The 22,115-nt window shown below is 45.0% G+C and overlaps 1 protein-coding gene across 1 annotated transcript; it reads right to left on the reverse strand.

Annotated features, from left to right (window-relative positions):
- Positions 1 to 488: 488 nt before the first annotated feature.
- zhx2a (zinc fingers and homeoboxes 2a) lies at positions 489 to 20,830 on the reverse strand. The gene is made up of 13 exons (XM_037453153.2): positions 20,336 to 20,830; positions 7,485 to 7,980; positions 6,498 to 7,178; positions 6,070 to 6,282; positions 5,695 to 5,955; positions 5,389 to 5,604; positions 5,125 to 5,209; positions 4,246 to 4,431; positions 3,297 to 3,709; positions 2,816 to 3,059; positions 2,578 to 2,734; positions 2,182 to 2,301; positions 489 to 1,667 (listed from the first exon to the last, which is right to left on the reverse strand). The coding sequence occupies exons 2-12, from the start codon at positions 7,575 to 7,577 to the stop codon at positions 2,184 to 2,186; spliced, it is 2,667 nt and encodes an 888-aa protein (XP_037309050.2). The 5' UTR covers positions 7,578 to 7,980; positions 20,336 to 20,830; the 3' UTR covers positions 489 to 1,667; positions 2,182 to 2,183.
- Positions 20,831 to 22,115: the final 1,285 nt, after the last annotated feature.

Below are 22,115 nucleotides of genomic sequence, written 5' to 3' on the forward strand. Positions count from 1 at the left end.
GTTTTTAAGCCTTTAGGCACACACCTGATATCCTCAGTTTTAAGATCTGTTCTTGGCCAAATCAAGGTGAGGATGGCATTTTACTCTGTAAATAAGTTTTTTTTTGAAGGATGACTGTCTGCGAGTATAATTGTGGTACTGTCCATGTTTCCTTAATCTTATTGAGTCAGAGCTCAGCCAGTTTTGTGCCTGTATGGCGGTCTATACAGTATGTACAATATACAATTTGGGCTGATTATCAATTACCTGATTTTCTTCACGGATCACTTCTATAAATGTCAAAAAATTGTGAAAATGCTTTTGTTTGGTCCAACAACAAGAGACAAAGGGGGTTTTGCAGTTGGTTGTGTATTTATTGAGTTAGAGCAGACTTAAAAGTAGAAAATGAAACAGGCGAGCAATATTCCATTGTAGCCAACCAAATGCATCCCAAATATTAGTCTGAACATGAAACCAAAGCAGCCACAGACATTCAGCCTTGTGCCTGCTGTTTAAACAAGGGTTCAACTTTTTTTTTTTTGCTGCACAAATATTGCAAGCTGTAGCCGTTTGACCCATGAATCACATTTCCCTTTTAGTACATTTCTGGATGTTTTTTAAAAACAAAAATTGTTAAGCGCATGCAAGAAGTTCATGACAGTTTTGATTTTCCTATGCGAGAAAAGTGAGCACAAGAGCAATGCTCCGGATATTCATGAACCACCATTCTGTCTTCTAAACCAGCTGTACAGAAATCCACTAAATCCAACCCAGCTTTGAAAAGAATGGCCTTGAAATACTTGGAAGCAAGAAATACTAGAGAGAAGCCAAGGATGTGTTCACAGGAGCTTCAGTTATTTTATCATGCGTGAAACACGTTCGCCAAAAGCTTCTTGGCAGGTTACGTTTTTTTTTTTTTTTTTTTTAAAACAAAGTGATAAAACTGAAACCCTCTCCATGAGTCTGTACTGTACCGGTTCTGAGACTGACGGAAAATGTCCTACAAGAGAGCAGAAAAGGCAGCATTGGTGCGATCAAACGGACACCCTCATATCTACGTGATCAATCATTTTCTACATCACGTTGTGTGACCCAAATGCCCACAACATGGGAGCACTTCTGAGTGATTTCTACCTGTGTCAGCGTCATTCTATGAGTGTGAATCTTGGTGACGCTGCAGGAGAACGGGAAAAGTGGTCAGCTTGAGAAGTGTCCCAGTATGTACATATCTACCACTACCACAAGGATACACAAGTGCTATCAAAGACTACTCGTAATGAGTACTGCGCAAGTATGATTTTATTTTTTAAAAAGACTATTTTTCAGCAAATAAGACTATTATACACTTTGATCTTAAAAGCAAAAAAGCTTTGGGGCACCAGTCATGATTTGTTTCCCCTCCACAAATGTAACAAAACATGCCCTTTAAGGAAAACTGTACAGACCTTTTAGTAATACAGAAAAATATTTACAAGGGTGGTTGTCTCATAAAAAGAGAAAAAGATAAGTAGTAAGAACAATGCATCAAGTCCAGCTTTGGCACTCCTCTTAATGTCAGCATCTGCACCACACATCAGTCCTGGCGCTTTGTGATGACATCACAGACAGTTACATTGCTGGTTCCACATTCAGTCATCTTAAGTCGGTGCATGATGGTCCGTGACTCAGCAGTCAATGATTCACTCGACCTTGAACAGAAACGGTAAGTCAAAATGACTGTTCTCTACCATGGAGGAAATACATTTTCAGATATACTTTAAACCTTTAATCACATAAATTCAGAAGTACAGCCAAATTATTTTCCATATGAACTGAAAACTGTTCGATTTCATAATAGTATGCACTATTTGCATTTCCTGTGACAAAGGCCCTGTGCGTGTATGTGTCTACATGGATCACGCTAATGATGGTGTGAGTCCAAATATCATCCTGCCATCCCAGCATGCTATCTCCTTTTGGAGGGCCAATCAGAGTAATTGCCACGTAATAGCTTCCTGGGTAGCTGGAGACTGCAGCTGTGGCGTCTTAAAGGAACAGCTCAGCATTTATCTTGTTATTCAAGCCATCTCACACACTCAAAATCGATCTCTTACAAAGTCTTATAATGAGTCATGTGTTCCACTATGTTACTTATTTCTGATCCTTTCCCAAGTTCCTTAACAGTCCCTGTACCAGTGTTCTTTTAGAGATATTTCAACCCACCATCAACCAGTGACCCGTCCAGGTTGCTCCAAGGAAAGAACTTCACTGTCTGTTGCCAGTGTCGGTCTTTCCCCTCCTGCTTCTCCCTCTTCTCCCACTGCCACAGTCACCTGTAGCCACCTGGCAAAGAACCAGATGAAAGGCTTAAACACGAGCAGACTCCTAAGAACTAAAAACAAATATAGGAGGATTTTCATATTTAATTAATGAAATAAGTAACACATGCATAGAATGGAGTCATTCAGCATCACAACTTGTCACAGCATCACAAAAAATCTTAAAATAACTACAGCTACTCCTTTAAAATTGGCAGTGAGTGGATCCTTTTGTCTGTATAACATCTCACACTAGAGAATAAATATAGGATAAAACAGCCGTTTCCTTTCCTTCACCCACCTCTCTTTGTCAGCAGTGCCGGAGCTGGTTTGGTCCGGTCTGGTTCGGCTCAGGTCTGTCACACTGTGGGCTAATCTGCCAGTCAGCCACTGGACTTTGTCTTGGTCAGACAGCTTGGAGGGATCTGCAGCAGCTGCTGTGTTCTCCCCGGCCTCCACTGTAACAGAGGAGAAAACAGTCAAAAAAGGGTACAAAACTCTGCAGCAAGAGGGGAAAAAAAACCTCTTCCTAAACTCACCTTTCACAGTCTTGACTTCCAAGGAAACACTCTGTTTTTTGTCAGAACTCTTGCCGTTCTGTTCGTGGCCCGCTCTGTGCTGCACTACAATGTTTGGTCTTTCCATCCAGTCGAGAGTTTCCCCGTTCTTCAGAGCCGAGCGGTGGTCCTTGAACCAGCGAACAATGTCTGTGCGTCCAAGTCTAGTTTGGACCTCCAGCTGGCTGTACTCCTCAGGAGAAGGCCACCGAGTCCGACAGAACATCTGTGGTGACCGAAACACAAAACATTTTACACCCTAAAACGTAAATCATGATCACCATTTCACAGCAGAAACGCGATTGGCCAACCGGTGAGGTTGTATGCCTTGGCCAACCGGTGAGGTTGCAGTTACACCCATGTGTGTCCATACAAACCCCAATGAGGGGCAAGCAGATGTTGGCTTTTTGAACCTTGGTAATAAACAGACTCAAAACTCACTATTTGCTAAAGCCTTTCTTACCTCTCTGAGCAGATCAAGGGAGCGGCTGGTAATGGGCGCCGGGCTGGTGGAGGCCGACAGGATGGGAGGATGGGGAGACGAGGATGAGGAGGATGAAGTGAGGATGGGAGGGGATGCCGAAGAGGAGAGGGTTGGAGGATGAGGGGAGGAGGCTGCGAGCACAGGAGGAGAGGAGGAGGAGGAAGAGGAGGAGGAGAGGGCAGGTGGGTAAGAGGGGGAGCGGAGAGGCTTCCCGCCGTGCTCTCGATGTGAAGCCCCGTTCAGCAGCGCTCCGGGCCGGTCTGCTCTGTCCTCTTTGCTCTTTGAAGACATGGCGAGTAAAGCCTTCTCCATGTTGTCCCTGAGGGCTCGGCGCTCTGAGAACCAGCAGTCCACCTCAGTCTTAGACAGCCTGGTCTCCTGGGCCAGCAGGTCTGCAGCAGGACAGAGTTCAGTGGATAAGCCAAGCGGTGTTGAGTCCAAGTGGAAGTGTTTTTTGGATACCTGGGAATTAAAGTCTCTCCGAGGGTCTTAAAAATGAGCTCATTAAAACAATTCTGCTATTCCTGCCTGCAGGAACCCACCAAAGACTGGCCTGCAGCTCCTTTGGTGTGGAAGAAATTAAGTCACGTGCTGTGAACTAGTAGAAATAGAAGAAAACACCCCCGGACCTCGTTAAGATATTTTAAATTTGAGTGTGTACACTCAGCCAAATGATCATAGAATCCGTTATGACGGGCCAGCAGATGGATGGTGTTTCTGTAAGTGAATACAATGTGTAGAATGTTCTCACCTCAAGTAATCATGGAACCAAAAAGGGAGAAAAAAATAGTTTAAAAAAAAAAGAGGTTCACCGCAGGTAAAGTCGTAAACAGCTTTTGAGTGGAGGGGGAGGGACTTAACGTTGGTTCTAGCCACACTTCTTGATATTTAAACAATCTGCTTGTGAGAGGGTTGGTAGAAGGCTTACCTAGCTCCACCTCTGTTGGAGTGCCGCTTCTCTGGAAACTCTCCTCCAGCGCCTTCAGCTGCTCGGATGACTTGCCCTTCACCCTCTCCAGCAGGGGAAACTGGTTGGGGACCGCTTTCTTTATGGGGGCGTCTTTTGGTGCTGGTGTCACCTCTGCTTTCACCAGCACTGGAGGTGGAGGAACACCTTCAAGAGACAGAGTGACTTGAGGACCAGAATATGGTGTTTTAATTCAAGGACAACACAGGCATGTTAGTAGGATTATGACGGTTGTAGTATTTCACTATACATTTTTTGTAAAAAAAATGAATAAAATAAAAAATATTAAAAGGTTCTTGAAGGCAAAAGGTATGTCTACTGCATTGCATGGTTTCCACCAACCAATGTAAAACATCAATATTCTAAATGCTATCCTTTTACTTTGTCATGTCATATCTAGTGGTTGTTTGCAGGTTGGTAATCTAGGTTTTATTTATGTTTGGTTAGAGCTGTGTTTGGGAGTTGGTTACATTTGAACACATCATAACAGCATCATAATTAACCTTTACCCAATACAATATTTTTCCTGATTACAGCTTAAGCGTACAACGAAGGATTCTTATTAATAACAGATGCCGCTCAGTTTGTACAAGCAGACAGCAGCACAACAAGGCAATGGACTGCTATTAAATGGGACGTGACATTCTCACAACCAAAAAAGGTCTACTAATCGCAGGTTGGCACACTACACTTTCCACAATTTTGCTTTCTCAGTATATGGTTTTCATAATAGCAGTTAAAAGCTATTTATGAAAAACAAAATGTGCTTATTTAAAATCTACAGAAAGATCATCAGTCATTGTCTTTTAGCACTGACCCCCCCCCCACCTGTATCCATACCTTTCAGATTAAGTAGCCTCTGTTCACTGAACCACTTCTTTATCTCTCCTCTGGACAGCCCTGTGGTCTCGATCAGCCTGTAGATCTAGAACACAACAAGAAACAGAAAATGAGAAAATACTTGGGAGGCTTCAGTTAAAAAAAGAAAAAGCTAGTAGCAGAAAATGTAAAGCAGCTGCAAAAATCTCAATGCCAAACCTCCCTCGAGAATATCTGTATATGAACTTCTACACAAATAATGTCATTTCACTCACTTATTCTTACCTCATCTTCCTCAGGGAAAGGACACTGTGTGTAGCTGGACCTCAGCACGGATAACTGCTCTGCTGTTTTGTTGCGGTCAACTGTGAAACTCAGCACTTTGGCTGAGGCCAGCTTGGACGTGGCCATGGGCGCCGATATGGTTTGGATGATGGACGGTCGTTTACTCTCCGTGGCGATCGCCGGGGACGTCAGGGGGCGTTTAAGCGACTGCGCCACCTGGGGGTGAACATTATGGACACGGCGACCAGCTCAGATCACAAGTCTTTGTGATGGTACAAGTTAACGTTTGCGCCCGTGGTTTTGTACCTGGTTGGCCACGGTGAGGGCCAGCGGTGCACAGGTGACCGCTGAGCCGTTGGCTACGGGAGTCAGCACCAGGCTGGTCTGTCCCAGCAGGTGACAGGGGAGGGACTGCAAGACGGAGGCCGCAGACTGCATGGCTTTGGAGGATGCAGCGGGGGCAAACGAGTTGGCGGATTGGTGGTTGAGCTGAGGAGATACCACGGTGAAGGTCTGAGGCACAGAGGAGATTGTTCCGTTGAACATTTTCTTCCTGGCTTCTTCCACCTGTCGAAGAAGGAAAGCAATTGTTATACTTGCACGATTAAAAAAAAAAGAAACCTCTTCTCAACATCTGTGGGGGGGCAAAGGGGGGGTGTCAAACATTGCTATATCGCCTACCTCCTCAGGTGACCAGCTAATGCCCTGTTTGAGCCTCTGCGTGGTAAACCACACTTTGATTTGCTCCTCCGGGTGTTTTGAGGCTGCAGTGAGCCAGGAGAGCTCGGCCTGCGTTGGGTAGGGGAACTTGTTGAAGGACGAGATGAGGGTCAGGTTGTCGTCGAGCGTGGGGTTGTATTTGGTTGTGTTGAGGGGCACTGCAATCTTGGGCACCTGAAATGATAACGTAAGCAATAAATGGCCTTTGTTTTTCAAAAAGATGAAGTACTGTGGCCAGGTCTTTAGTACAAACACACACACACAAAATACACTATAATCCCTAATATTACTTAATAATGTACAAGGAAAATATTGCCGCTTATGTAGAACATTTGTATTTCCTTGCAGTCATAACAGAGAAGGAATAGTTGACCCACTGGGTGTCCTACCTGGGTGTAGTTTACAGGGCGCTGTAGGGAAGGCATGATGTGAGAGAGGCCTTCTGCTTTGAGTAGACTCGACTCAGGGATGATGACCGTTCCGTTCACATTGACCGCTGTGATTGGCTTCTTGCCCAAATCCGTCCGTTTATTTTCCGCCGACATTATTTTTGGTTTACCGACCTTGACTGTGGTGGGTTTGCTGGGCGGCAGAGGGCCTAGTTCGTCCCCTTTGCCACAAACGGCACTCGGCGTGTTGTAGACGAACACGTTGTTACTGCAGCCCTCTATCGTCTGCTCTAGGATGGTCTGATTATTCATTTTGATGCGTTTGAATTTGAAGTTGCTCTCCCCTGGGTGACACCTCTCGTTGTGTTCTGTCAGCGTGTCAAACTTCTTTGTGTTGAAGTTACAGACAGCACACAGGTACAGCGGGTTGAGGATGACGTTGGGGTGGTTGGCGTCCACGTGTTCTTTAAAAGTGTTGAGGTTCTGTGTGGAGAAGGGGCAGTATTTACACTCGTAGCCCCCCTGCTGTCGACGCGGAGGCTTGGAAAGGTCTGGGGGCTCTGTTGCTGGTTCGTCTGGACCCGTGGGAGGATCCAAGGTCGTGCCCCCCAGGTCTAACTCGGTCTCTGTTGACAGATCTGCTTCCATAGGCTCCTCCTCGGCATGGTTCTCAGTTTTTGTCTGGAAGAAGGCAGTTGTCAGATGAAAACAACACTTGTAATGTAAAATGCATTTACATGTATCCCCTATATATGCGTCAAACACACGCATCAGTACATGCGTGTGTTTGCGTCACCTTGTAGATTTATGAACTAAATAACTTTGTAATCAGCACACTGACACATTTATCCGAGAGAATAAAGATAATGATTATGATGATGTTTTAATAAGACAGAGTATACTCAATCTAGCCAATGTTCCTCATAAGAAACTACGGAACCATTTGTATTCAGTTCCTCCTATCACATCGACGAATGGACAGTGTACCTCCATGTCCTCCTCCGTGTCGTCATCCAGCTCCACCATGGTCCGCTCTGGTCGGATCATCAAGGGAGTGGAGGCTTTCCGTCGACTGGACATGATGATGGGTGCCGGGCTTTGTCTGGGCGAACAGCCGCCCTCAGTTAGTGGCTGAGCTCAGTCAGAGGTGATGTTAGGAAGGCTGAGGGGCCCAGGGTGCGGAATTGCAGGACTGCTATCGCGGAGTTGGTGCTGGAAAATCAGCTAATAGCCCGGAGGCCTGGCTTATCCTTGGGCTCTTTTATAGTAGGAGAGGACGTGAGCACAGGACCGTTCCTGGGGTGGGAGGGAGCAGCCAAGCAGTCTAAACAACAGCTTTCCCAGGGAGGAAGATGAGAGAGGAGGACAGTAAAGGGTGGAGCTCTGGTGGAGAAGTTACTGTTGTGGTGCCGTCTATGCTGAGCCTGCCGAGTGTCAGCTCCAAAGATGTCTGACCTCCTGGAACTTCATGACAGAAGGCTACCTGGATGCCAGAAAGAAGAGAACCAGGGTGTAAAAGCAGATCATTACAAAAATAAAATAAACATTTTTATTTTGGCCATGTTGTTTGAAGACCCTTATTTTACCTACAACAGATTTTTGCTTGAATCAGCTGTCCATCAGATCAAAAATGATCAACGGCAAATTTATCTACTTTTTATTTTATTACATTTATAGCACTTCGGTGACTTAAATATATTAGTTTGAATATGTGGGCGATGGTGGCACATGGAGTAGCGTAGTGCGCTGCGGGCCGCAAGGTTGTCGGTTCTAATACCGGCCGCCCCATGTGTCCTGTCGAAGTGTCCCTGAGCAAGACACCTAACCCCTCATTTTTTTCGCATGCAAAAATGTAATGAATGGGTTATAATGCAATGTAAGTCGCTTTGGAGAAAAGCGTTAGCAGCTAAATGACATGTAATGTAATGATTGTCAATATTAATTAAGCTTTTCACTATAAGTGTAAACAAATGTCTTTTTTTAAATTGTCCACAGCATGGTTTTACGCACTAATCTTTAATTTTGTGCAGTTGCGACTCTGCTTGGTTCGCAAAGAGTTAATTCTGCCAACTTGTTTTAATAGGATGGGTTTGTTGTTTTCTTTTTCTAAAAAGGAATGTAGGCCGTTATTTATGTTTTGGAAGATTTGCGTCCCGTTACATCTGGTTTCAAAATAACACAGCATTCCGTAAAAACCACATCATAAAACAGTCACACATGCTGCTGCACTTGTCATAATTAATGTAATCATGAATTTTGCTCCAGAAAAGAAAAAAAAGAAGAATTGTGTCCAGCGATCAGTTCCTGTCTTCAGTCTCAAGAGCAGGTCCACCTCCAATGGCTCAGAAGAAGCTAGATGAATGTTGTGGAGTGGTTTAGCCAAAGTCTGGACTTAAATCTGATTAAGAGGCTGCGGCGTTACCTTAACCAAGCCGGTCATGCTTTAACCATCCAATGTGGCCAAATAAAACAATTCGGTAGAAAACAGCGAGCCGAAGATTCTCCACAGCGATGCCGGTTTTCACAAACACTTGATTTCAGTTGTTGCCTCGAAGGGTCCACAACCAGTCCCCCTACCATTAACAGGGGGGCACCCCCCTCAAAAAGAGGTGCAATCATTTTCTAAAAGTATCATTTCTTTTGATTGTTTTTTTTTCCACGCACGGAATTTCCACACTGACATTAATAGGTCACAAATATGTCCGCCCCCCCCGAACTTGTAAAACATGGGCAAACACTGGAATTCATTTAAGAAAATGAATTTTATATTAACTCTGTCTAAAAGCCTTAGGCACTCTGCAAGTGCCCTTGAATAGGCTTGGAAAAGTATGGCAGCAAGAAACAAGTAGGCTGTTGTGAGTGTGTCAAACAAGGCCGCATGCTGGGTTATTTAAGTGTAGATCTGCAGAGAGCCACCATCCAAACCAAGTCCAGCCCAATTTCATATGGTCGGAAAAATTGGCTTAAAATGAAAAAAGGTCAAAAGGAAGCAGACAAAGAAAGTGCAAAGCAGAGCAGATGGTCTACAGGTGGTCGACTGCCAAAAAAAACCCCCACCTTAACAAGAAACTAATTGCGGTGGTCTGAGGAGCAATCACTAGACACTGGAGGTCTGAAGAAGCAGTACTCTGCTTAATGAGCATTTATTGTTTCATGCTGATGGGGGAACGAACCGTTTGTGTAAAATTTAGGAAATTCAGAGTACACGCAAAATCTGAATTATAAGAACATATAGAGGCAAACGGGGAATGATATCATGTCTGTATACACACACACACACACTTCTAAATTATTGATAGGAGTTATAGAACCTTATGGAGAAACAGCCATAGGATGGAGAGACAGTAAACCTGTTCCTGATAATATTCCAGCGGTTAACTGCATCAAGTTAAAATGTATTTAACAAAAATGCAAAATAATTCTCCGGATTCCACTTCCAAAATGTGAATACTTTTGTTCTTTCACAGTAAATGAATGACAGACCAAACTAATAATACATATATATCTGGCAATTTTTATATTGGCAATATTTTCTGACATTTTGCACACTCAACAGATCCATTTGTTTCCCTGTGATAAAACAAAAACAATGGTTGGATGGATTAGAGAACTACAGCAAACTACTCAATGACCAGTAAGCAAGTTGCTGAAATATGTATTTGTAAAAAAACAACAACAAGCGATTGAATGTGTCGGAGCATCAACATGAGCAGCAATCGGTTTGATTACGTGAACTTTGGCCACTTCCAACACACCTGCTGTAATTGCAGTTGGTCAGCGTCACATGGCTGAGCCGAGAAGCGTTCAGGTGGCAGCTGTATTTTGCAGAATATGAAAACAATTTAGCTGCATGGACCAGCTTGGGCTCATAAAAAAACACTCCTCACGCTTTGATAGTGTAACTGGGATCCAAATATAAGCCACAGACAGGTCTGCAGCTGTGAGAAAGACAAGCGGTTCTGAGAAATACTGACTAATCATGTATCAGATTGTGCTGCATGGTGTGAATAAAGTGAGAAAGGAGACAAAGCAGCGTCAGAGACACGTCTTAAAAATCCAAAAGCACCTTATATTTGGGTTCTGCTCAAATGAAAACTCTGCGTGGGAGTGAGCAGAGGAAACTTTCCTGGGGTCATATTGTAATGAGTGAAGAGACAGAAGCTTATCTGGCTGTGAAGTCTATTGATATTCTGGAGGCCTCATGCAAAAACCCAACTCTCATATTCACAGGAGGGAAAATCAAACGAGTCGATGCAGCAGCGATGCGCTCCCCTCGAGACGCGATGACGTTCAGAAGGCGAGAGGCACAGAGTCCTCTACCAAAGAAAAGTCGCATGTGTGCAACTCGACTTAAATGTGTGATGCTCATCAGTAAAAAATTGACAGAAGAAACAAGTTTAACCCCCACCAAACAAAGCGCCTGCTCCACAGAAGGATCAAATTATTTTGCTGTAAAAAAAAAAACATCTTAGCATGTCGGTGTCGTACTTGGTAGTCCCGCTAAAAAAGGTGTTATAGACTTGATTTGGACCGCTGCACATTAATCACGAGCCACCGTGCCCTTCGAGGCTTGAACGCCGTCGCTCGCTAGCCGACACGTTGTCCCGAGATATCTCAACTACTCACAGCCCACTGAGGCATCATTAGAATGCAGATTCATTGCCATGGTGTCGCTATAGCAACCGAGGACGTTGCGCTGTAGTCAAGTAGCTGCTACATCCGTGTCCCTGACAGACTGTAAAAATAGGGACGACGAAGCACACCTGCGTATGCTCATCTGTTGGAGACTGAGGAGAAAGCGGCGTGGCGTACTCGGGAGGCTTCTCCGACTTCACTCACTGAACGTCAATGGAGAAGGTCATGGACAAGTCACAGGGGGGAGAAAAAAGGACCCGGATAAACCAGAGCTGTGATCAGCAGATGTAAACTCTGTGTCACGTGACAAAAAGTGAATCAACGCAAGGTCGCACTTAAAGCCGGAGATACTTTATGAAGCTGCGGTGGTAACTGAAAAGATCCCCACACGCAGTACAGTGCGCGGATCAGAGAAGTCGCGAATGAAGAGCTACCATGGACGAGTGTCCCGTGTGCTGTGCAGGTGTTGTAGGGTTCATATTAAAACCAAATCACACACAAGAACACTCTGGATGTCTGCGAGAGAGAGGAGGGGAGCGCTATCAAGCTGTTGGCGCGATGGGGCTGCTCAGGAGAGGCTCCAGGACTGTGGGAGGGGCATCGGTCGGCTACCAAGGAGCATCCCAATCCTCCTACCAACTCGGTTTTGGGGACTGTATATTCTAAGTTGTAAACAATCTACATAGATATTCATGATTCTTCCTGTTGCCAATGACTCCTTCAAATAACAAGTGACTGGACTACATCAGACATTGACATCAACCCTGCAGAGTGTAAAAGAATTTAGATTTTTTACAAGCCCATTTTAACATTTAGCACAGCCAGCTATAAACACAAACAGTCATAATAATAATAATAATAATAATACGCAAATAACACATCATTTTGGGAACTGTGAACGTTTTTGTGTATCTACTAAATAGATTTTTTGGAGGGTTAAATAAATGCTGATTAAGTAATTTAAAGAAAGTGTCAACATCATGACAGGTTTTTGGCTAAGGCTGCGTGAGCATGAGGCACATTATCTGACACAACGTAAGCAGCGCGGATGTTTGAGATGTTGCATCTGAGATGTGTTGGCTGATCGTCTCAAACAAAGAGAAAAGCCTGTGCAAAGACAGCAGAGCACTGAGGATACACTGCTTCCCGTCACACTCTGCTGCTGCCTTCACTGCCGACTTTGGAGCACTGCGTGCCATCAAGTAAACCATGATTAGTTGTGTGTGATCAACCACGGCAATCATTTGTCTTTAACAATAATAACCATTTAAAATATGTATTCTATAAAGATCATCTTAACTGCCGAGCCGTTTGGTTGTGAACATCTGAGCTGTGGAGCTGAAACACACAACGCTTCGGACTGCAATCGGAGCTTTTTGCATCATCGCTTCCACTTTATCTGCAGTGCACACAATAATTGCAGTCAACTCAATTGCCTTCATAAGCGGGGTCAAACAGTGCGTTCGTTAGTGTGTCTAACCCAGTCAGCGTCTGGGTGCGCAGAGCTACAAACTCCCCACTGTCTGGATGCTCATTAAACTTGTATGAAGAGGCAGCCTGCAGCGCCTAGCCTGCCCATCTGTCCGTCTGTCTGACTGGTGCACGGCATTAGAGGAGTCATTTTTCTCAAGGACTTACATTAAAGGCTGCGGGGCAGATGAGGCATCATCAGCCTCGGCAGTAATCACTTTGTTCTAAACACCGGCTTACGTACCACGGAGGGGGGGGGGGGGTAGTTAATACAAATGCTTTGTACCAGATGATCTAATGCAACAGAAATACAGTTGTGCTATAAGACGGGTATCTATTCAAACAGCAGTGAGAAGAGAGTGAGTGGATGAGTCACAGCTGCCCTCCCCACTCAGCTCCTATTTCTGTACCTCAATGTCTAAGTGTAGAAGGGGGGGGCGGGGGGGGGGATATGACAGGCTGTACTCTCTGAAACTGGAAGTTTGTAAAGGCAGCGTGGCCCCAAATTGCAGATACCGTCTGTTAAAACTCATTGGTCTGAAACAACTTAACCATGCTGGCTAACTGTGTCACGACTGATGCTCATGGGGATGTCGCTAAGTATTGGAAAACACTTCAGGCTCTTGCAAGACCAGGCACTAATTCAAATGGGTTGTTGCTGTGTTTTAGGTTTATTTACAGGCACTCCTTTGGTCATTGATTCCCAATTGATTTACATGAACACACGTTAAAAAAAAGAAATTGCCCAGACAGTTGTTTGGATCTTACGACACATACTTTTTCACTCAAAAATTCACTGCAGAGGATACAACAATTTATCTTGTAGCATTGAGCCCATGGGGCACGACAGTTTGTGACTCCAACAATTAACAAGTAAAAAAAAGGGCGCTAGCTCGTAACATTGTAACAACTTCTTAACGGCTGAAGGGCAGCGTCGCTGTTGCATATTTAAGAACAGAAAAGAGAGATGGAGGATAAAGAAAGTAATGCAAGGGGGAAAGAAAATCGGATTCTGACTTGAGGTAGCGCCAGTAAAACAGCAGATCTAGCTGGTCAGATTTTTACTACGTTGCAGTTTTAATAACCGTAATAATATACGTTTAAACCCGAATGTTAAACTGTAAGAAGCTTACACTAAAAGTGCGAGTTGGAAGGCTCATCAATGCATCAGCTGACAGGCAAAATATCTGACCTGTCAGGGAGCGACCACCAACCACAGCTCAGGCCTGTGATGAGGGGAAACATTGGTTTGAGTCAAATAAACAGCTACATTCCCAGCACTTTAGTTTACATTAAGAGTGAAGGTTTTATTTTACAACCCTATTGAACCACTTTATTTACTTGAAATGACAAAAATCACCTCAACTCCCAAAGCAAAGAATTCAGAAAAGTGTAAATGGAAAACGGAGAATCTGGATAGAAAAAAATGGATTTCATAGAACCTCCGAGTGCACGGGTTTCCAGGAAGTCAGTCATCAGTGACACAAACGTATATGCATGGCAACCTCTGCGACTACTGCACTTGAAACCATGCATGAAGAACAAACCAGCCAGTAACACCAAGGCTCTAAAATAACGAGCAGGAGGGCGACACAAGAAGCACATGCTGAAGAAACACTCAACTCTAAATCCTGACAGCTTTTCTTGTAACAATAACGTAAACCTAGAAGCGGCAACAAGTACCACAAACATACTGCACACACGGCTTTTTTTGGGGGGGGGGACTGGTCTATAGGATGAGTTTTTCGCGCCTCGCTGCTTGTTCCACGGCTTCCACTGCAGTGTGAGCCTGATGTGTGGGTGAGGAGAAGCACCACCACCATTAACACAGCACGTCCCAGCAGGGGTGGAAGAGGCGGAGTCTCGGACCGTCGCAGAATTGATTTGAATGGCATCACGTGGCTCCTCCAGACCCAAACTGTGCTGCACTGTGTGAGAGAGAGAGCTCAGTGCGTTCTGCATAGCAACAGAGAAGCGCCACTTTTGCTGGGCTGGGATGAGGACAATTGATGAGAACGGGGAACCTGCCGATTAATAAAAGTGACAAAGAAGCTGTCACTACATGCTAAATTACAATATTTTGTCACAACTGCAGATTTCCCTTTGAAAATATATATTGCAAATTTTACATTTGTAAAGATCAGCACTTTTTCCTGTATATTATTTAATCTACCAAAACATGACACAGCGAAGGAATACATCAGCAATGCACAGCCCACTGCTACTGGGACAGGTTACCAAAGTTTCTACTTACAGAATAAGAAATCCCTGCTGTGACCTCATTTGATCCGCAGACACGGCGGCCTACATACAGAGTGATGGGTACACGAGTACACTACATGGGATGAAGAATCCGGTCTTTCTTCTGGTTCATTTAGCATTGAACACAGAGACTAGTCTCATGCTGCCAGACCTGTCTCACTGAACACGCGAGCACGCACACGCACAGCCATAAAAATAGTGTCACCCACTCTGCTCCTGATGGTTGTGTTACTATGGTAACGCTGTTCCCAACAGAAACGGTGTGCTTGTTGACTTGTAGCCGAGAGACGAAACCAAGCAGGAGGTCAAATAGTGTCACGAAAGCAGCAATGTTTGAAACTTTGCTCAGCTTTACTTGTTCCGCAAGATGGGAAATGTTCACCACATAAAAAAATAAAAAAAACGTTTCTACAACCCCATATAAACTTACCAAGTGGCCACATGGCAAAGGGCCGACATGTCGGGGAGCATTCGCTTGATCTCTGGGCGCGAGCAGGAATGAAAAGCAGATGAGGAGCAGGCCGGACTTTCGCCCCAGCTGTCGAGCGTTACCTGCCTTCTTGAACATTTCTATTTTGCTTCCATAAAAAAATGCCACCCTTGACTTGAATTTGCTATCCTATCCCTGTCTAGTGCTCTCCTTCACTCCGCCTCATGGCATTATGTACAGACAGCCACACTCATCACATCTACATGGAAAAGCTTAGAAGCACAAAACTGCTTTCAAAGTTCTTTGGATGAGGTCAAATTTGAGTTTTCAGTTACTCTATATGTATCAAAATTAGGTCAACAATGACATGGGACATGGTTAGGGTTCAGTCCAATAGCGGCAAAGTTAAGAAGTTCAAAATATATATTGCTGAATGCATTTGACAAAGTATGTCACAACTCCAAATGTGAATGCTTGATATCTTTATTTTGTTGAGTCTCAGCGAGCATCTGCCAGATTCCCAACCTGTCAATCTCTGCCTACCCTGCAGTGGGTGTGTCTTGTGAATGGCCTCCAGCCTCTCCTCATTGGTCTCATGCTGGGAGAGGCGTGTCAGTGCGGTGCCAGCGGCTGACGTTGTGCGGTGCACTTTTATTAGGCTCTCTCCCTCTTTTTCTCTCTCCCTCCCTCCTTCCTCACTCTCTTTCCTTTTATTCCAAACTTAAAATTTGGAGGACACCATCAAAATGGGAGAGGGGGAGCTACGCCACTCGCAAGCCAACACAAGCCTGAATGGTCTAAATGACACACAGTGAGGGCGTGAAACCATCTTTTCCCAACGCTCCATGTGGCCGTGATTATTTTCAGAATGCCACAATGCCACTTTCAAGTTCCAAACACACTGCATTGTCAAAAAGAGAAACTAGGCCTCTGACGGGTGAAGTGTGTGGGGTAGGATAAGCAGTCTTTAATAAAAGACGTTGCTCATGAAATGACCAGCTGCACTTACTAATGGGGGGGCCCGGTGCACCTGCTCTCACGTCTCTCGTTTCTTTGTCGCTCCTCTTTGCAACACCTCTAGTTGGGTTGGATTTCTGACATGCTGAGAACCACAGATGTATCGAGAGTTCCTTCTGTTTCACTGTGATTTCCCCACAAGGATTTACATGGGTGAAAAACTGCCAACACTACTTAGTGAGAATACATTAAAAGGGGGATTGCCTTAGCGGAGGCTAAACCCAACTGCCGAGAGCACCGTGACCTTTTGTGTGCTTGATGAGAAATGCTGCTGCTGATTTGGATTCCAACTCGATCCTGAGTTAGCAAATAGCAGCCCTCTCGTCTTCTTTCTGCCTCTCGCGCAGAGTAAGTCCGGTCGTCTCTTTTCTGACCTCACATGTACTCTCTCGTACAATGGTGCTTTCATGCTCCTTCTGTCCTCATGTAACCCTTCAGCCCTCAGCCGCACCTCCAGGTGATGATGTCATCTCCGTTGGCTGCCGTAGTCACATACCAACATGTAGTCTGGCAAGATAGTGGATCTGAACTGAAAACACTGGAACAGAGCGTAGACGCTGGTGATGTCATCACAGAGCCCAGCTGAGCCCTACCGGGCATGATGACAACAACCCCCCGTCCACTGACCCCTGATGACCCACACCGTCTCATATGGAACGGGCAGCCGGTGTATATCTCTGGATTGGATGTGGAACTGGTTAATTCCCACCAAATGTCTGCTGGCACGGCCGCCACATATAAACACTTGAATCAGGAGTTTTGTCTCTGAATGTAAAACACTGGCTAATGCATAGTTAGCTCTGCGGCTTACGCATGAGTGCAAGTAAAATGAAGATGATTTTAACAGGTATTGTGAAATACAGACAATGGGTCACGTTTCGGAGAAACCGATGAACTTCATATTTGGAAGCAAGTAAAATATTGATAAAAGTATGTCAGTTGCAGTTGAGCTCCTAGCTCAAAGACTTAACACACACTCCTCACTGAAACAGGACCACCTGCCACCTGCCAAGTTAAATCTCCCAAACACTATAGTGTTCTTATAGTATTTTATTTTTTTACTGTTGCTCTTCTGCCTCAGGTTACTTCCCGTTATACAGTCAAAAGGGCAGATCATTTCAATAGAACTTGCCATAGTGATTGACACGTGCAACATCTAGTGCAAAGATGACTGCCAAGAATCAGATCTTACACATCATAAATAAGGATGATATCTGACAGTAGTGCACTTCCCTTGCTGTCAGCCTACACCAATCATGGTTTATATTCAATGATTGTGACGGACTGAGTCTTGTTCATTTGGCAACATCCGACTACAGTAAATGAATGAGTAACTCTAGGAACAAATAAGGCAGCTCACCTCACAGCTGGATGTTTTGGATCTAAGAGGTTACAGTACATTGAGAAACACTGGATGGTTGAGCAAGATGGGGAAAAATAGCACTTCAGTGAGTCATTTTCCTCTAAAAAAAAAAATAGCTGCCAAATCCCTTACTGTAAACAAAGCAAATGGATTTAGGGTTTTCAGAAAATCTTTTCTGAAATGCGCTTTCTTCCCCGCTGTCACGTCGTAGTGATGATGGGACAATGACTGATGTGGAGGACAAAAAGGTAGGGTGGAGACATCTGTGCATTTCCCTAATCCCTTGACCAATACTAAGAATAACAATCCCCCCTTTTTTAAACAAATCCTTAATCTTGTATCTGTCAAACTGTAAAAACAATTCAGTAATGTCCTATATACCCAACACTGGACAACAATCTGTATTCTAGTACTCTGACTTGGTATTTATTTTGGTGGATTAATTGACTATTATAATTTTATATATGCATATCATTGTTATATACACCAAACCAACGGTGTGTAATCTCAAATCTGGCATTTTACTTCTATCAACAGAACCCATTTGATTGTTCAGCCACCAATAAAAAAAAAAAAAGGTGCCGGTTGTCATTGTCATTGATATAAAACTACCTGTGATGTGACAGATCACACGTAGAAACCATGTGAAGAACAAACACGAGCCACATGTCTACTCACATGGGAAGAGCAAGAGTGCGCGGCTTAGTGAGCGAAGCCAAGTTTATACCCAGAGGAATTGCTGGTAACGGGTATGACAGGGAGAGAGGGGGGGGGGGTTAACTGCGCTATGATCAAAACCACCTAAGTCTTTAACGGAATGGGCTGTTGATCAAGGAATCTTTAGAAAGGCAACATAGTCGGTCACCCGAGTATAAATGGATGTCGTCTATTGAACAAAATATTTCCTCAGAAGCAAAGTGACAATGTGGATAATTTGCCTTAGAACAGCAGCATCCGTAACAGACAGCGAATTACCTTCCATTAACTTCCCCACCTTTAGCGGCCGAGTGTGGAGACTTGTCAGAGGTCTGAAACGGTAGACGGGGTGAACAGGTGCACTGAATTACAGCCCAGTAAATAATAAACACGCCGTTTATCCCAAACGGCAATATGGAAGATGGGAAATGCTTCTTTAATCTCAACCCAGCACCAGTGTCTCTGGCTCTAATAAATGTGTTTTCTGTGCTCATTATTTTCTTTTTGTATCATCATCACGCGCCAATTCTTATGTTGACGTTGTTGGGGATGTACTGGAATCAAACCAGTAAGTATGCAACACAGAATTGAAATTCAGCGAAATGTATCTTTACTTTGACAGGTGGAATTTATTTCATGTGGATAGGAGACTTGATAAGTGCAGTGACAGCACCAATAACAATCTGGGGTGTAAAAGGTAGGGTCGAGGGTCTCTTGGTGTTTTCTCCTTCTACAGCCCATGTGGCAGGAAAACAGAAAGTGTACCTGCTTCAGCTATTGTTACAGTTCATGCATAATATACATACTTACAAACATAAGGAAGTCAGAGTTTACCGTGACTTTTAAGAAACTTCAAGGTATCATACCGCAATAACAAACCGTAATAGCATAGTGTTGTATATGAAATGCACCGTTACACGGGAGGGACTGGAGAAACTAGAAGACAAGGCGGGAGATGGTAAAACGTTACATTGGCCTACAAAAAGGTCAGAACTACGTCTTAAATCCGGTCCAGCGCAGGAACATGTAGCAAGCGAAACGGAAATAAACCGAAACTACCAGGCCCCCCTTCGAATGGTCGTGGTGGGAGCAGCGAGGACACGGTGTTAATAACCAAAGTTGACATGAGTAAAAACAAAAACAAAAACCCGCCTGGTTGTACAGAGCAGTGATGTCTCGTGGTGTACTGCACCGGCAGGAGAACCGTCCGCTGCGATGCTTCTGCGCGTGTCGGTCCGTCTGCATGCAGAAAAAAAAAAAAACCCACCGTGTTCTCGGGAGGGGAGGAGGCATCACCGGGGGTAACGTTCCGCCTACATCACACAGCCGCACAAATCAAAGTCTACACAAAACAACAACGTCGGACTCCCGAAAGTTGCGAGCCTGAACCTGCGCGCGGAGGATCGCGAGCTGGGAGCCGTTGGCGCTGCAGAGTTTAACGGCCGCTGGCATCGGCCGGCTCGAGACGTGACGGCGGGGCGCAAAAAAAAAAAAAAAAAAAAAAAAAAACACTCTCCCCAAATGTTCCCCCCTTCTCGCCATCGACGTAACAACATGTCGGCAAAGGACGGCCATGTTTTGCTGGTTATGTCGACACGGGGAGGAGGAAAAGTAGACACGATGTTTCTCTGCTCCGCCGTCTCACATCGCGGCCTCGACGGGTCGAAGTGAAACTCACACACCGGGCGAGAAAACGTCCGATTAAACAACTTGACTGACACGTCGTCTCGGGCACGCGGACCGAGGCAAAGTTCACTCGGCGAGACAAGTTAAAATACGTTATACCGAGGCGCGCGGCTGTTATGGAGACACGCAAAGGCAGTGCGAGCCAGTGGGCGGCCACGAATAAACAACTAACGTTATATGCAGTTTTAACTTGAGGTACTTTGAATGGGCGGGTGGAGAGGGTGGGGGGGGGGGGTGGCGTTGGAAAAACAGAGGAGGAACAGTTGATCTATTTCTTACCTGCCCACCGTTTTGGCGCGATGCTCAGGTGACGCGATACACTCCCAAAAGCGACCGCTGCAGCGAGAAAAGAGACCGACCGCTCTCAAACACCCTGGCGGCGGTCCGGCGACCGAGCAGACAACAGGCGACAGGAAGGAGAACATTGGCGATCACAAGGAGGATCTACGCCAAAAGCCACATGATCGCCGACGTCACAGTACGTATTTGCATGCCGTAGCGGCGCGCCGGTGTCCGTCCACAGCGGCTCCATGGCGTTGTTGCCGTGAAAAGTTGAGGTACGGGGCCGAAGGAAACTGAACCAACTGCGCTCTCCAGACGGTGGGAAGAGGGCCGGTGGAGCCTGCTGCGTGGGAATGAACTAACGGCGCCTTGTTGCCTTCAACTTGTCTCCGCGCAGATGCCTGCCCGCCTCGTCTCTCGGAGCTAATTGAATATTACAGTATCCGAGGGGGCGTTTGTCGCCCCGCCCCCGCTCCACCATGTCCCGCCCTCCCTCGTTTACCACGCCCACTGGTCTTTCTCTCCCTTCGTTCTCTCTGTGTGCATGTGACGCTGGGTGAGGAGTTGCTGCAGTGGGGGGGTGGGGACTGTATTCATCATCGTCCATCATCACACAAACACACACACACACACACACACACAGATAACTCCCTCACATCTGTAGAGGTTAGTCTGGGGTCAGCTGGTGCTCAACGCTTTGAGACTAACTGGCCTGAAGCGACACAGCTCAGGGAGCTGGATCCTCGTTAGAATAGATTTTGACCTTGACTCACGTTCTTCATGTAGATATGGGGGAGTCACCTCTGCACGATTTGTTTCGCAGCAATTTTACCCAACTCACTTTGGGTCATTTGTGCATAAAAATGTTAAAGGATCATGATGCAAGTCTGTTTTAACAGAGCGGTCAAACTAAGATATGTTCTTTTGTTCTCGCACAACAGGAGGCCGGCTGACACGTGGACGGAGCATAACTCTTTGGTTTACAAGAGTAACATAATTGTTACGTCACACATGTGAAAGGCTGGCGCAGATTAAAAGCATGAACTTGTCACATAAAATTCTATACCTTTTGTTGTATTCAGGCTGACCTACTCCCGTCTAAACTGGAGTTTGAACCTGAACCTACCTTAGCAGAGTTGGTTTAGGCATTCCTGGCTGCGGGGCAGGCTGGACCTAAAACGTTGACATTAGCTTGAACAGTATTTCACTTGTTACCTCACATCGTCTATGAAGGTGTGTTCCTTGGTTAGGACTACCAGCTGCATACTGCAAAAAAGGTGATTGTGTAATGAGTGGAGGATGCATTTTGTTTTCTATTTGTTTACTTTTAGCCATTATGTATCTACTAGCTTGTTCAGTTTCTGCATGAATTGTAATGTAGCGGTTTCGGATGTCATAAGTCAAACTAAGTGTATTGTCGTTGATATTCTGCTTGAGTTGTGACAACACTGAGCCAACCCCCCCTGGCTAGATCAGAACACATAACACATAACACACATCAAAAGAAAGCTGATAAATTGCCTGTCTTTTACAGTATTATGGAGGGAAAATAAAACATCAGAACAGTTAAACATCAACAGGGGATCCTTCTCCAGCCTCATGTTGAAAATCAAATCCCCCTCCAGAATGTTTTACCATGTTGTCGATTCATATTTTCAAGTATCTTCTGGGACCTGACATCAAAACCCTCTTTTGAAAAGTAAAGAAATGGTCAAATTTGGTTTTTTTGTGTGTGTGTCAAAGAGTTTTGTATTTTGGCAGGTGATCACATGTCCGC

The sequence above is a fragment of the Pungitius pungitius genome, chromosome 11 (assembly GCF_949316345.1).
Source record: "Pungitius pungitius chromosome 11, fPunPun2.1, whole genome shotgun sequence".
Classification (NCBI taxonomy): Eukaryota; Metazoa; Chordata; class Actinopteri; order Perciformes; family Gasterosteidae; genus Pungitius; species Pungitius pungitius.

Bases quoted from the DNA above. Each gene is read 5' to 3' on its own strand.
- zhx2a (XM_037453153.2), bottom strand. From the start codon at position 7,577: ATGTCCAGTCGACGGAAAGCCTCCACTCCCTTGATGATCCGACCAGAG. The intron at 5,956-6,069 runs GTAGGCGATATA...CTTCTTCGACAG, and splicing joins TTAGCTGGTCACCTGAGGAG to GTGGAAGAAGCCAGGAAGAA. The intron at 5,605-5,694 runs GTACAAAACCAC...GTTCACCCCCAG, and splicing joins CCCTCACCGTGGCCAACCAG to GTGGCGCAGTCGCTTAAACG.